Source organism: Acinonyx jubatus, chromosome B3 (assembly GCF_027475565.1).
Source record: "Acinonyx jubatus isolate Ajub_Pintada_27869175 chromosome B3, VMU_Ajub_asm_v1.0, whole genome shotgun sequence".
In the NCBI taxonomy this organism is placed as follows: domain Eukaryota; kingdom Metazoa; phylum Chordata; class Mammalia; order Carnivora; family Felidae; genus Acinonyx; species Acinonyx jubatus.
In genome coordinates this window covers 52369059-52386135 of record NC_069386.1, presented here as the reverse complement: position 1 = coordinate 52386135, position 17077 = coordinate 52369059, and the positions used below count along the sequence as shown (strand labels likewise).

Genomic DNA, 17077 nt, shown 5'->3' with positions numbered 1-17077 from the left:
ACCTTTTTGGGTATGTTAAAGTGAATTTTCCTACAACCAATTGTCTTATTTAGCTTCTATGTTATATGATTAAGGCCCTGCTGGGGTTATTTACTACTGCCTACAGCAGTCTGCCCTGCTGGGGTTATTTACTACTGCTTGTGTCAGCTGTAGTGGTCTTCCCCTTCATAGGTAGTTACTGTGAAGCAGAATTCTAGTTTTTTTCAAGATCACTATTTTTAAGAATGAGAATGAAACTTGGATGGTCTAAGGCAGAGGAGTTGTTCATAGGGAATATAAATGCATCCCTTGGTTGAATTCCTTCCTTACCTACCATCCTCTTTCCCCTCAATAAACATCATAGAGAGAAAGGAGGAAAGGTAATAAACCAGAGAGAAAGTGAGCTGTATTTTCAAAGAAACACAATGTTATTACATTTACGTATATGACATCTTTAAAATTCAACTATTTGTAGTGTGAGTTGGCATAAAAAGATCTCCACACAAAATGTTCAAAGTAGTTGGCCCTAACGGAAGGTGGGGGCATGTGGAATAGTTAGAAAAGGACGTTCTATGTTTACTTTAGACACTTTTGTATTACTTGTTTAAAGAATGTAAACATGCATTACTTTGTAATTAAAACACACACAAAAAAAAAGAAAGTAAAAACAGGATTAGGGTGTATGTAAAAATTTTAGTTCATTAATTGCCACTCATAATATTAACCTATTAATCATTATAATAGAACAAGGATAATCAGAAATCCTTCAATGAACATTTTTTCACATCAACTTTGTCCAAATGTTTAATCACTTTCTGGACAATCCCCTGAAGAGAAATTACTGGGTCAAAGGAAATGGTAGTAAAATACAGTACATGTGTTTGAGAGTATTACATAGCCATTAAAATGATTTTTTTAATAAGGAATTTAAAAATGAAATAACACGCAGTGAAAAAAACAAAACAGAGAACTCTTTGGAGTATGGCATCAATCTACCCACATAAGCATTTATCCAAGAAGGCACACGAGGGAACTCACATAAATCTTAAGAGCGCCCACCCTCGAGGTGGTGGAATTATTGGTGGACTTCCTTTTCTTGTGTTTTTCTATATTTTCAAAATTTTCTGTAATAAGCACACATTTTTAAAATAAAATGCTCTAAAAGCTGTATTAAAGGGGAAGGAAAATTTTGTAAGTAAAAATGCTGGTGATGAAAATAACAAGACACATACTTCATTCTGTAAGACAGTTATATGTGTTCTCATTAACAGTTCCGAATTTAAATTCTAACCTAAAAATTTAATGTCAACCCTAATCAAAATCTCCTTATGTTGCTCATCTTCTCTGTCCTGCTCTACCTCATAACCAGTGAATCAGATAGAAACTTCTTGCTCACAGTTCTGTCCCGAGCTGCTGCTTCTCCCTCTGTGTTCTCACTCGGTGCTTCCAAATTTCTGTCTCTAGCTAGGTCTGTTTCCTGCACATCAGGAGACATTCATTCATTTGCCTATTATTTCTCTCTTCTTGTTGGTCCTATAGGTGCTCTAAAATGTCCAATATTGAATTCATCACCATTTTCCTCAAACCTGTTGCCCTTCTTTATCTCTGTGAATGGTATCACATCTACCTACTCAGTTACCTAAGGCAGAAATCCTGACTCCATTTCCTTCTCTTCTCCCTATACTGGCACTATCACTGTATTCCATTAATTATGACTCTAAATTTCTCTGGACTTCGTCCTCTTCTTTTGATCTCAATACTGTATTGATTCTGGCTACTATTGCCCCTGATTATAATAGCTGCTTTAAGTTTTGCTCCTTTCTCAATCCATTTTGTAGATTTCTTAAAACCCTTAAATGGTCTCCTATGTTCTCAAGATAAGAGTTCAAAGACTTCTTTGAAGGTCTTTGGCTTACAAGACCTTATGGACTGTCACCCCTGTTTCCTTCTCTAGTTTTCATTTCCTACTGTTACTCAACATTATAGTCATCCTAAATTTCACTCAGTTTCTAGAATGTGCCATGCTCTCTTCCCTCTGAGCCTTTCAAGACATGGTTCTTTCCACATGGAACACATGGCTCAGGCTTCAAGTTTCAACACATAAATTTAACATTCTTTAAGACTTCTCTAAATCACCTTTGATTCTGTCACAAAACCACAAGCACTGGGTATCCCATTGCTAGCTTTCATGGCACCCTATACAGTGAATAAATACATTTATCATACTTTGTTAGTGACTATCTGCATCCTCCACAAGCATCTCACTTTCAAGAGGCCATGAGAGTAAGACTGTTTCTAACTTGTTCATCTTTTATCACCAGCACCTAAAATAGTACCTGGCTCAAAGAACTGCTCAATTAACATTTGCTATATGAAAATAAAACTATTTTAAGAAAATGGTTATGAAGAGCACTTTCTGGGATGTGGCTTTCAAAGGCTAGAAGTAGAGTGTATGTTGTAGGACATACTTTAATTTTTAAAAATCTATAAAAATAAAAAATTGTGTGGGTGCCTTCTTCATGTAAAAGTTGCATGCTATTTTACTGGCTTAGTCAAGGGCCTTGTAGCCATAATTCCATGCGCATAAACATAAGTTGAGACAAAGGCATTGTGAGGTAGGCAGGGCAAGTATTATTATTTTAACGAAATTTCAAAGGAATTACAAGATTTACCCAAAAGAATTCTAGACCACTGCTTCTTCAAATTATAGTAGTCTAACTTAATGAGTTAATCACCTCTTGTTAAATAAAGATGATACCGTAGACCAACTGCAAGATGGATATGAACTTTGAACTGTTTACCTACTAACAGAATTGCAGCCACCCACCCAAAGTATCTCTATTTTTGTTCATGTGACCACTAACACACATGTATGAGGGTGGATGGAGGACAGTAGTTTGTTGTAATAGGCAAAGCAGAGCTAACTGCCTCATGAAAAAAATCAATGTGATGACCCTGACCTTAGTAAGCTAGAGTTTCCCAATCCCCTTTAATTTCAATGGAAACAAATTTTACTGGAATATCAAGAACATTTAGAAAAAGGAGAAAGGGGCTTAACTGTAATGAAGAAAAAATGCAAACATAACAGGTTCTGATACCATGATTTCCTCTGCTCCAGGGATTTTACAGAAAGGTCTGTCTTGATCCAGTTAAATCTGAAATGGGTACCCTATTGAATTTAGTTAGACCCTTTTAGGTACTAAAGAGAGTAGAATTTTTATCTGCAAAACCTTAGGACTCTAACTATATAAATAAATAGCTAATATCAGACTCAAAAATTCTGTACTTATAGTTTTATTTTTCATGAAGCCTACTTTCCTGTGCGGATTTGAAAACTTATGTTGAAATGCTGTTGTGGTTTTCCCTGATGCCCTCCCACTGCTTCTTGGTAGTCTCACCTGGAGTCACCAGGATTTTGGCATCAGATGAGATGAAAACTGATGATGCAGCAGGTGGACAGTAAGGGAGTAATGATGGAAAAAACTTGGGACATCCTGACAGATCCAAGGTAACTTCTGGGCACATAAAAGCTTTGATGTATATATATAGGCAGTTCCCAGCCAAAGTTAGTCACTGAATTACGTCCTAAGATAACTTGGTAACCAAGATAGAAGAAGCACATACCTGATAGCCGTTACCTTTCCAGAACTTTTTCATTTCCTTACGTCTCCAAGCAACAACTGAGGCAGTAATAAGTGTGCAAGGAACTAGATAGAGGAGAGCAGGTTGCCCCTTTTTCATCAGCACCAGAACCACAAATGTAAGTATCATGCCAACAGAATAGGCTATAAGAAGAATACCAATTATCAGTCATTTCTACATGCTACCAAAGGCAGATTTTGACTCCCTCACTGAAGTGGTGGTTTTCAAATATTTCTAAGGATATTTTTGCCCTATGACTTTTTTCCTAATTTCATCATTTTCCTAGACAGCAATTAGGAGAGACACTCTACAGAGCTTTTGAAAATTTGGAAACAAGTTAGTATTTCAATTATAATTACCCTAATCATCAATCATTGATAAAGACAGTAATTCAAAAGTCTCAATTAGTCACTGTTAAGGATGGTAAGTCATTGCACATTTTGGATAACTAAAATCTGTACCAAGGGGTACTAAAAGTTGCTTTGAAAAATCTTCCTAATTTTAATTATATACTTCCAGGGCTTCAACAAGTGCATACCAAACACCATCTGATCTTTCCTTAATGACTGAGGGTCTCATCACGAACATGGGATCTCAGAACATTGGAGCTAGAAGAGCCTTGACAGACAATTCAGTCTACCTCCTGATTTTATAGATGAGGCAATGGAGGACCAGGGAAGTTAAGTGAACTTCCCAAAATTATACAGCACAATGGACAGAGAACCCTGTAATCTGCTTTTCATTGAGTGTTCTTTTATTCTATCACACTGACTGGTGCTGGACTTTAATATGTTAATGCCCTTAGACAGTATCATTCTTAATATCCTTAGACTGCTTTTCTTATTTCTTTATGTTTTTTTTCTTTTTGTCATCATTTCATTCACTTAGCTGTTCTTTCTTGCCGTCAGGTACCTGTTTCTAGTAATACCCTTCTCTATTGCTAGTGTACATTCTTAAGTTACTGCATTTAACTCCACTATGGAATTGAAAACCTTGCTAGCACAGTATGTAAATGGTTCTGGTACAGGCTGCTTACCTAAGAATAAAGAACTTTGGTGTATGAACTTTGAGATACCTGTTTGATATGCTTAGAAGTATTTTTTGGCTTACTTCCTATTCTTGTCTGTTCTCAATAATGGAAATAAAGGGATAAATGACAATTCTGCTGTCCTAGGTTAGATGTTATTGTGCCATAAATTCATTTATATACATACACATTTATTCATATAGTATTTTAAGAAAATCTAATATTATACAATTTATTGATTACTGATGTGCCATATGCTCTAATAAAGCATGTAAAATATGCTTATATCTAATAAGCTAATAAAGCTAATAAAGCATAAGCTTATATCTAACATAAAACCTACTGATTTACTTTCATATATAATTTTTTTAAACCTCAAAAACTTTATGATATAGGTATTAAAGTATTATTCCTTTTTGATGGAAAAACTTGTCTTATTAGTTAATGATGAAGAATTAGAATCCCGGACTCCTTATTTTGACACCTCTACCTTTTCCTGCAGACAATGTAATTCAAACATAATAGAAAAAAACAGAAGTTTACCAATTGTGGAGGAAACATAGTATATAGAAGAAGAACCAGTCTGAACATCAAATCTTCTACAGTATGCAACCAACAGTCCTAAAAAACAAAAAATAAATTAAAAAAAAACAAGAAAACCCAAACTCCACATTATTTTCTTAAAACAGTAACAGCAACACAAATTTAACTGCAACAGCACACACTGCATTATATTTAACCTTCATTTTTATACCATGAGAACATTAAAGTACCCACAAATTCTGGACAAAATTATAAACGCTGATTTTTTTTTAACTTAATGCCATTTTTAAACATTTTTCCAAGCCATTAAACAATCTTTAAAAACATGATTTTTTATTAGCTGCTTAACATTCTATGATATGGAGAAAATTTTTTATTATATTTCTGTGGTATCAGTTGTATTGTCTCCTCTTTCATTTAGAATTTTAATGATGTAGGTTCTCTATTTCTTAGTCTAATTGAAGGTCTGTCATTATTAGCTTTTTAAAGGACCAACTCTTAGTTTCATTAATCTTTTCTACTGTTTTCCTGTTCTCTATTTTTGCTGTATTTTATTATTTCCTTCTTTCTGCTAACTTTGGGCTGTTTGTTCTTCTTTTTCTAGTTCCTTACGTGTAAAGTTAGGCTGCTTATTTGAGGTTTTTCTATTTTCTTGATCTATGTGCTTATCACTATAAACTTCCTGCTTAAACTGCTTTTGTTGTATCTCATATGTTTTGGAATGCTGTTTCTCTTATCATTTTTTTTAAGTATTTTTTAATTTCTCTTTTAATTTTTTCTTTGATGCTTTAGTTGTTCAAACTATTTTGTTTAATTTCTTTGTACGTGTGAATCTTCCAGTTTTCCTCCTGTTACTGATTTCTAGTTTCATGCCACTGTGGTCAGAAAATATACTTGGTATGTAATTTCAATCTTCTTAAACTTGCTAAGATTTGCTCTGTGGCCTAACATGTGATCTATCCTAGAAAATGAACTAAGAGAGTTGCTGCACTGGACTCTGCCATACCAACTCACAAGGCAGAGCTGTTAGCTTCTCTCTATCTGGCTTTACTATGTAAACTAAAAGTCTTTTTCAGAAGCAGCCGTACTTTTTACCCTTCATAGGCACTTAGTACAGAGAGACTGCAAGAAAAGCAAGGAAGGACAATCTCTCAGCTGATTAGCAAAGACTTCTAAGTCTTTTACTTCTAAGCTATATTATTAATGGGCTGGGATTAAGTTTACACTGTAGGTTGCCCAGTGAGGAGAATATGCAGACCTGCAACAACTATCAAAGAAGACAGACCATATGCTCTATTTTTTTAGTATTATAATGCCATATAACTATTATTTTAAAATAGAAGTAATAGAAATTACAATACACTTCGTATTATTAAATTCAACTTTTGAAGAGTTTTATTATAAACTTTCTTGGGGAAGTAGGTCAAACTGATTCTAGGTGCTTCCTCTAAAAAACTTTTTTTGAGCCATGGGAGATATCTTTGGTTGTTACCATTTGGGCTTTTTCTTCTACCCCTTGAAATGCCTTTTTTTTTTTTTTCCTATCTTGGTCATTGACTCAGCTCTAGCCATAGCTACAAATACTTAATACAGAGTAGGTAACTTTCAATAGATACTAAATGTTGGCGATTTTAAACCATCAGTATATTTGTACTGAAATTGTTACTATTGCTTACCTGGTACAATAATGTCTCCAAAACCCAGTATTGAAACTGGCATGAGGCACACACTCATTACTGAGAAATAGGCCAGCTTTGGTACCCTGATGACTACCGGTAACTGTAATTATGGGGGAAAAAAAAGGCACCAATAAACTTCTTAGGAATATTTACCCACATCTCTTAGAAAGGGAAGGATATGAGAGTAATTGTTTTAAAACTTTTAAATAGACATTTTAGAAGAACTTGAAATCAGAGAACATAAACTATACATATATACTCTGAATCTATAGAAAGGTTGAAAGAAATAGATACACAAGTTTGGAAAAATGAAACCCAACACACATAAGGGTTGACAGTATTAATCTAGTATCCCCGCATCTAACCTTTTTTTTCCCTTTTTACCAAAAATCGGACTGAGGCCTTGACATAGATTTTTTAAAATTTTTTATTATTATTTTTTTTTGCAATCTGGATTTTTTCCCCCAAAGAAGAATCTTGTCTCAGAGGGTATGATTTAAAGTCCAATGAACATATCTGAAATACAATCCTTACTTTCTCATGGGGAGCTGAGGGTTGAGCAGTGGCTTCCACCAAGTTTCCATCATTCTAGGATGAAACCCAAGTCAATAGGTATTTAATAATTTAGAATAACTAAGAAAAGGGCTATATTTTGCGAGAAATAAAGTTTTACAATACCTTAACATGCACTACATGACCAATGAATTATACAGGAAGGCAAAATTATTAACTGGACACACATATATACGCTGGCAGCCATTTCTATTTAATTGCCATCCCTACCTTTTCATTATTTCCAAAAGGTCCAGCTGCAAGTTCAACCATGATGCTCTCGCCATTCTAAAATTGAGGAGGAAAATGAAAGAAATTGCCCAATCACTTAAAGAGAACAATCTACCAGTATTCAAAAATAATTTGACCCCATGGCTAATGGCCTACAGAAAACTGATGAAAAATGGGCTGTAGAACACTTTTTTCCTAAAAGAGTCTAGCAAAAATTGGAGCCATCTAAAACAAAATTCACCTAGCATATGGCTTCACACTATTAGAGCTTAACAATGATCAGAAACTAGCAGATAAACCACACACAGATTATTCAAGTGAAGCTTTGGGCAGTGATCTGTACTGACAACTAACAGCTACTAGCATTTTTAATAGGCTATAAATTTTAAGTGCTTGTAGTTACATTATGTCATATATTATGTGCCCTTAGTCATTTTTAGCAATAACAATGAATAGAGACACAAGAAATATTAAAATCTGATTTGTAATAAATATTGGTAACTTTCTTTGAATAAAAAAGACTTTTGACCTTCTGCCTACTTGCCATAATAACAATGAAGCCAAACTTGAAAAGACCCAGTCCTAAAGAACTTGAGAAACATCTTAAGCTTGTCTCCTGTCCAGTTTCAGCCTTGCCAGCTTTTTATGTCCCAATCAAAACATTAACCTTAGCTGAATTTCATCCATGGTATCTGGCTAAGGCCTTTTTATGTGGGCCTTTTTATGTGGCCTGTTTTTATGCGAGGAGTTCCTTAATAGTTCTTTCCTGATAGCCAAGTCTGTTGTGAAAGGGAAACATTTGGAGGCAGCAAATTAAGACTGCTAGAAGCATCCATCTATGCTTTACATTATGATGAGTATATCACCAAATACGTAGTGGGAAGATAAATAAATGCTGCATAAGGAGAATTTGATCGACTAGTTATAATATTTTCCATGTGGGTGGGGAACATTGGAGAAATCACTTTAGTGTTTTTAAGAGGACTTCACTGATACCTGAGCTGAGTAGAAAGGATACAATCTCTAGCTACAGGAATCTTTTCCTCATGTTAAGCTTCAGGTTACAGAAGGGTTAAGTGCCACAGGAGTTTAGGAAAATAGACTAATATTAAATACAGTTCCTTATAGCAAATTACCATAATGTGATTTAATTTCTAGACAGAGTACATTTTGGTTCATTTTCTGTTATTTTAAACACTTAAGTAAAGACCATCACTGACATCCTCTCCTACATTCAAAGATATCTAAGTAGTATTTGTAAGATACTATACCAAGTTACAGGGTGGGTGGAAAAAAAATGAAGACAGGTTCTTATAGCCGGCCTGCTCAGCTTACTCATTAAAACTCTAACACCAGAGTTGAAAAATAGGTTTAAAATGCCCAATGTTTAATCCTTAAAATTTTCAGTTAAAAAAACCTCAAAAATCAGAAATTATATATGTAATTTTTATTTTGAGTTACCTACTAAGGTAAGGTCTACAGCCTTAATAAAACAAGCAAACCAAACTCAGAAGAAGGTGTTAAAGTAAATCTGCACTAGTGAACTTCAAAGAGCACTTCTAATTTTTTACACCAGATCAGATTACTAGAAATCACATTCCTGATCGGTGGGAACTAATATGGAAAAAAAAGAAGATGAAAAATTCTCTAGGCAGAGAATAAACAGAGAGGGCTCATAGACACCTTTATTGTTATCCTGTATCTTTAAAATTCTGAGACTCCAGTATTAAAACTGAATGGAAAAAAATTTTAAGGGTTTAGTTACAGTTCATATCTATATCCACTGTGTAATAAACGTGTCATATGCTAGGATTATCTGCTAATTTATGAGAATGGCTTTGTACAGAAAATGCTTTACTTTCATTAAGAGACCCCTTTAGAGTGACTTACAAAAACATTTTTTTGAACCGAATAAATTGATACAAGATGGGACAGCTATAGATAGAACTTAAAAAAATGCTTTCGGGTGCCTGGATGGCTCAGTTAGTTAAGTGTCCAACTCTTGGTTTCAGCTCAGGTAATGATCTAATGGTTCATGGGTTCAAGCCCCACACTGGGCTCTGTGCTGGCAGTGCAGAGCCTGCTTGGGATTCTCTGTCTCCCTCTTTCTGCCCTTCCCTCATGCTCTGTCTCTCTCCCTCTCTCAAAAATAAATAAATGTTAAAACAATGCTTTCATTGACATTTTTTGTTATAATCCATAATACTAATTCTGTGCTTTAAAAAGGTTACTTTTGCTCAACAAAGTCACTGAGTCAAATGGCTCATCATTAAGGCACAGAAAGATTCTAGTTAAAATGGTCCAGTTAGCTCTAATTTGGGGCAGTTAACTATGTTTACTACCTACTTGCATTTTAGCTCCCAACAGGGCACATGTTTGTGCCACATATTTATGCTATTATAGCAAATAGTAAAAGTGCAATTTTACAGTGATTTCACAGATGACAGGGGCTAAAGAATAAAGAACTAATGGGAAAAAACATAGTGAGTATAATATCAGATACTGAATATGTGAGAATGACAAAGGATAAAGAGATGATATAAAGTTACAAAATAAGACTCAACATAAAATGGGGAAATTGGGAGAACTGAGCAATAAAATACTCACAAGATAGGAATTGAGATAAGGCAGAAAATCATGACAAGTAATGAAGGACTATCACACTCACCCAACACCTCTCCCTTATTCTGGGAACAGCAATGCCATTTTATGGAAGAGCTAGCGGCAGGGCTGGTTTAGGTGAACCAGGAGCTGTCAGCTGCCGATTCTAACCTCATAGAAAAAGCCAGTCTACGACAGTGAACAAATGGACAGAAGTGGAAACGGAGAGTATATGCCCCTGGATCTAGTTTCTCCTGAGGCCCAGCCCCACCCTGGCCTCTGGTGGATAGAGGAGGGGCTTTGGATAGAGGAGGGGTCCTTTCTGATATAGAAAGGTTACAGTGGGTTCTGTCAGTTCTGCCCAAAAGAATTCTACTGACGGAAGAGGAAGGCTGGAATGCTAGCCAACACTCCCTCATGGAACGGATTAGGAAACAGAAGCACAAAGTGCTGAGTGACCTGCCAGGGTAACAAGGTTACAGAGCCTCACATTAGGTGCTCTTTCTTAGTCTCAAATTAGGGGTACAGAAAGGAAAGCAGCAATGACACATTTTCATTCTTTTTGCTGTTTATATTATCTATGGCAAACATTTATTGTTTTATAATAAGAAAAGTTACTTTAAAATGAGTAGGAAGAAAATTTGTGTTCTCATGATTAGCCAGGAGATACTTTTCTTTAGTAGAATAACTTAAAGGCTTAAAAAAATCCCCTAGTAAAAGGCCAATTTCAATGACAATTTTTTGAAAGAGAATTAGAATGCATTCAATGGTAAATACCTGCAAAATCAACAATCTAAGAGCAGGTTTAAGATTCTCATCTTTTAGCATGTTTCTCATACCTTTGTGATGAATGGTGTTATGAAAACAAAAAATACATCATAGAGGAGGAGAAGGCCTAGCAGTATCACACATGACTGTTGAAAAAAGAAACATGTAAAGGTCAAATTTTCAATATCTAAATTAAGAGATTATACTATTTTGCAAGTACAAATAAACACGTGAAATTACATTTGAACACTAGTTTTTGAAAGGTATTTAACAGTTATTATTATTTATACTTTTATTCTGCCTATCACATTAAAAATTTTATCTTCTTTATCCTATTCTTTAAAAAAAATGAATCACTAAGTCAAAGAAATGCTCTTTGTTGATATTTTGTCTATAAGGATTTTGTGAAACTGATATATTATACAAATGATTAAAAATATTTTAGCTACCAAATCAGTGGTTGGCTGAGGCTGGTTATTAGGACTGATAGCAAAGGGGCAGAAGAGAGCTTTTGAAGAGATGAGAAATGTTGTATAATTAAGACGGTGGCTACAAAATCATTCATTTACAAAACTTTAATAAACTGTACACTTACAATGGGTGCATTTTATTATATGTAATACATTAATAAAGTTTTTTTAAAAAGAAAAAATTATTTTAGCTAGCAAAGTAGTATACTTTACCTTGAAGTTGGGTAACTTCAGTGTTTTAATTAAATTCAGACAGAAAGCAATCCCCAAGATATCCTGTAAAATCCAAGCCCACCTAAAATCAAAAGAAGTTAACTTTAATTAGTTTATGTAGTTATTTTTAGATGGGACTTTTCAAAAGAAATAGATCACTAAAGTGGTATCATTCAATTGCTATGATTTGACTATTTGATTACTAAACAGCAATTATAATGACCAAAAAACCTCTCATATGCTCCATATTTATCAGTTTACTGTCCTAGAATAACGAATACCACTATACTAAGAAAAAGTTGAAAGGCTACCTCAGAATATATATCAGATATAGTGCATACTTATCTTTAACCTTTGAACTTATACACAGGTCCCTTTTAGAAAGGTAGCTCAAAACAAAGGATATTAGTGTTAATATACATCCAGAGAGCTACAATCTAAAGGAAATAAGATCTATGTAACAGACTCTACAAGGAATTGATATGCATAATTATCAACTGAAGCTGCCAAAAATTGTATACGCTTTGCTTCCAAATTTTAGTCTATAAGTGGTTCTGGGCTTTAATAATTTTATTAATAAACCATTAAAAAGTTAAAATTTTTTTCTGGTTATCCTTCCTGCAAATGGACAGATATCTGTGTATTTCCTCTCTTACATAAAAGATGGCATACTCTAGATATCCTTTTCTCACTTAAAAATACACCCTTAGGGGGCGCCTGGGTGGCTCAGTTGGTTAAGCATCCCGACTCCCGATTTGGGCCAGTCATGATCTCACAGTTCATGAGTTCAAGCCCCACACTTGGCTCTGTGCTGACAGCACGGAGACTGCTTGGGATTCTCTGTCTCCTCTCTCTTTGCACCTCCTTCGCTTTCTTTCTTTTTCTCTCAAAAATAAATAAATAAATAACCATAAAAAAAAAAATACACCCTGGAAATCACTGCAAATCAATTCATAGAGATCTTCATCCTTAACAGCTGCATTGTACTTGTGTGGGTATACCATAATTAAGTATATTTTTGAAGCCTATTTCAGCTTAGATGTTTAAATCATAATACATATTTGCTTCTCTATATGACCTTGAATCCATTAGCATAAGATCTGTTTATTTAAGTATTTATTTAGCTTGTTTCAAGACTATGGTATTCGGGGATAAAAGCAAAAAAAAAAAATCCATACTAACCAAAATGCATAATTATCATGCAAGATATAAAATAATGTATTCTTAATCTAAGAGCAAATACACTGAGTAGTCATACCTATCTTCATTTCTAAATACAGCCCAAACAACAGATATTGCTATGCATAGTCCAGAGAGAAAGATAAGTCTCACTTCAATGCTTTTGCCACGAAATGTAATCCTAAAAAACAGATCAAAATAGGTTAGTTTACTCTGTAGATGAATTACAATGTTCATGTAATATGAGAAATGGCAAATGTTAACCACAGTCACAAGAAAGTTATTAAAATATCAATTTAAGTTTTAAGTACAACAAATGATACATCAAAAAATCTTTTATCAGTTCAACAGAACTGTCTGTGATGATGGAAATGTTTCAGATCTGTGCTGTCCAATATAGTAGCTACATGTGGTTATTAGCATTTGAAATGTGGCTAACAAGACTGAGGAACTGAATTTTTAAATTTATTTAATTTTAATTAACTTAACTTTAAACAGCCACATGTATATTGGATTGCACAAGTTTAAAACAGCACTCCTACTTTTCCCTGTATCATTTTAAATTACAAATACCAACGTTATAGAATTCCTTGTAAGAGATACATACGCGCATTGTCCACAGGGTATCTTACGAATTAGTGCAGCAAGACAGTTGTACAGACTCATTGCTGATGCTATGCAGAAAATTGCTATCATAACATAAACTAGAAAAAAAAACAAGACACTAAGTTATATGAGAACAAAAGGAAATGTGATAAGAAAATATTTATACAAGCAATATTAAGGTTTAGCTTTCTTACTGAAACACGATACTTTCAATGCAGTGACCATACTATAATTTGAATAGGTTACTAAACTGAAAATATTTACAACTTGAGTTTCATTGAAGAGTGGGTAGGATTGCTCAAGGGCTGAAGCTGTCTCTACAGTTTCTATCATTCAATGATTCAAACTAACATGTCTGTTAAAGATGTTTACAAAGTGAGTTGTAGATATTTCTAAGTATTTAAATGTAAGGAATGGACAAATTAAGAAAACAATATATGGTGCCTGGGTGGCTCAGGTGGTTGAATGTCTGACTTTGGCTCAGGTCATGATCTCTCGGGCTTGTGAGTTTGAGCCCCACATTGGGCTCTGGGCTGTCAGTGCAAAGCCTGCTTTGGATCTACTCTCTCTTTAAAAAATAAACATAGTATATGTACAAATATAGTATAAATAGTATAATAGTTTAAATAGTATGAAAATAGTATAAATGTTTTTAAAAATAGTATTAATAGTATACTATTTATAGTATAAATGTTTTTAAAAATGCAGGTTAAGGATGAGAACTGACACCTACCTTAGACATTAACCACGCTATCTATATTTTCCTACGGTGGAATTTATCTCTAATAACTTGATCTGTGGTAAAACCAAATCCATTTAAACAAACTCTGTTATGCTATGAAACTAAGGTAGTTAAAATTCAATTATTTTTCTATATTAGTTATAGTTATTTGACAATTATTTAAAATTACATTTAATCTCCTTATTCCTAAACAGGGGAAGAAATGATTGTACTTTAAAATAAAATATTCACTTTCTTAGCTTTCTCAAAATTTCACAATGGAAATACAAATTTTACCTGAATTTTTCAAGTTCCACTAAATTTCAGAAAATTATAACTCTGTGTAGGTGAGAAAGAGAGTAATCTAGAGACAGTAAATCAATCTTTCTTCTTTTTAACCAATACAGCTTCTATTGAATCTTTAGAATGTCACAAAAAAGCCTGAAAAATCACCTGGCATCTTGCTGTTTCTGTAGCTGGACAACTTAGATCTTGTTCACGAGTCTGCAAAACTATTCCTTTTTTAGAAACATAGCTACCATTCCCCAATTTTCTGATATCTTGTTTTCAACTATTGGCCCCTTTCTAATTGGTGAACTTGGACAAATTACTTTTTTAGTTCCTTGTTACTTGTTATTACTAGTTATATATGGTAATGTAAGCAGTAAGAAAGACAGTAAAAAATTGCCAAGTTATGTTTGGTAAATCATACACCAAAGGTTGCCCACCCAAGTTTTAAAACATAGGTAGAAATCATGCTCTTGAGACCCAAACAGAGTTTTAGGTATTTTATTCAATGCCTACTATACTAAGAAAATGATTAGGCATGGGAAAGAATATGGTTAATATAACTATCTTTAGTTACTTTCTTGAACATGACTTAACATTAAATGGTAAGGGGAAACCTCACAATTTGATACATTTCATATATTAAAAATGGCAGCAACTTTAGCCAAAAGGAACCATAAGGAACCAAAATAAAAATAAATTTTGCAATATCACATAGATTTAGTCAGTCATAATTAAATCCCATGTCCTGGGATAAACCATGAGATTTAACGATCTCCCTCTTACATTAAAAATTACATTTATAGGGGTGCCTAAGTCATTCAACCGTCTGACTTGATTTCAGCTCAGGTTATGATCCCAGGGTCCTGGGATTAAGCCCCATGGTAGGCTCTACACTAAGTGTGGAGCTGCTCTCTCTCTCTCTCCCCCGCTCTGCCTGTCTCCCCTGTTCGTGTTCTCTGTCTCAAATATAATTAAAAAATTAAAAAAATTACATTTATAAACAAGCCTTTTTAAATACCAATAAGTTTAAAGAAATTTCTCACCAAAAATGAAAACATGCTTTAGGATAGGGTAGAGGAATCCCTTTTCAAAGATCACTAATTAACTGACTTTGGGTCAGACGCAAACTGAAGGCTGTGTATTAAATTAGAAATATAAGCTGCACAATGACAATGTAATAGAAATAACTTTCCTAGTGTCTATTCTCCCAGCAACAGATTGAAATAGGAGTGACATTGAAATAATTAATTTTTCTTTCATGTTTTAATGTTTATGGGGGTGGGGGATGGTGGAGGTAGAGAGACAGGGAGAGAGAATCCCAAGAAGGCTCCATGCTCAGTGCAGGTCTGATCCCACAAATCGCAAGTTCATGACCTGAGCTGAAATCAAGAGCCAGATGTCCAACTTACTGAGCCACCCAAGCGCCCTGAAATAATTCTTTTTTCTAATTGGAAATATATGTCATAGTAGACAGGAGAAATTAGACAATAAGCTGAAACTAACCTCAGTTTTCTGGTCCAGAAAATTTACTAATATTCTCTAAATAAGCACTACAGTCTGTAGCAGTTTTTACAAAGGGTTTTTGCCAATTCTTATGAGGCACACTGCCCTATATCCTGGTCCCCTCCTCTTTGTGCTGTACATCAGCCAGAGATGGCAAATTTCCATTCTTTCAGGCTACTAGCAAGATAGTCCAGGGGATGGGCAAGACCATACAGTTCCTATCCCTACCTTCTTAAAGGAAAGGTATCAGTTACTATCTAGACCACAGGCAAGTCCTTGCATGTTTGTATGTCTTTAGATGTAGTATAATCCTGACTGTTTATACAAGCAAAACAAAATATGAGCAACACATCTTGATTTGCAAGCTGACAAAAGAACAAACTACACTTTGGGAGTGAGCAGAGGCAAATCAATTAGGAATTTGAATAAACTTCGAATTCAGTTTAATAAACTTTTAATAAAGTTCAAATAATAAAGTTTTAGTGTGCTGCTTAGATATTGGGCTATCAAGCTTTATGTGCAGAGAGGGAAACTTAGGGATCACAGCAATTCTTTCAAGTCACATGAAGTAGTGTTCTTATCTGAAGATGTAGTATATTTTCAATCTGAGTATTTTTTATCCCAGAGTAATGGGGATCCTAACACTTCTGATAGTTTAAAAAGTTAGTATCACTTTTTAATTATTTGTTTAAGCTTTCCAGGTAGAATACCTTAAAGGAAATCTGGTGAAGTAAGTGAAAAAATTGTATGCTGAAAGTAGCAAATATAAAATAGGACTTCTTACCCAACCATTTGTAGAAGAAATAAAGTAAGACCATCATAACACAGCAGATGACCACAAATATTACAACTGTTAGAGGACTAAAAGTTAAATATTCTTCCTTCTTTCTCCTCATTTCTCTATCTTCAGTGTTTGTCACGGCCTTCATGTTCTCCCTGCATAAACATACACAGGAACTTGAGAAAATTTCTGCCAGGTACAGTTATTTTTAAAATTAACCTCCAACACCAACTTAAATTTGTTTCTGACTACAAAGTAATATACTTTAAAAAACTGCACACCAAACAAATA

General features: G+C 34.2%; 1 protein-coding gene across 1 annotated transcript in view; it reads right to left on the bottom strand.

Moving 5' to 3' along the window:
* SPPL2A (signal peptide peptidase like 2A) overlaps positions 1–17077 on the bottom strand; it is a 55549-nt gene that overhangs the window by 10676 nt on the left and 27796 nt on the right. Inside the window, exons 6-14 of the mRNA XM_027067240.2 lie at positions 16790–16941; positions 13492–13588; positions 12964–13065; positions 11706–11787; positions 11094–11168; positions 7654–7710; positions 6868–6970; positions 5192–5269; positions 3604–3764 (exon numbers count right to left, since the gene is read on the bottom strand). Coding sequence (XP_026923041.1) covers positions 3604–3764; positions 5192–5269; positions 6868–6970; positions 7654–7710; positions 11094–11168; positions 11706–11787; positions 12964–13065; positions 13492–13588; positions 16790–16941 — 907 coding nt within the window. The remainder of the gene's footprint in view (positions 1–3603; positions 3765–5191; positions 5270–6867; positions 6971–7653; positions 7711–11093; positions 11169–11705; positions 11788–12963; positions 13066–13491; positions 13589–16789; positions 16942–17077) is intronic.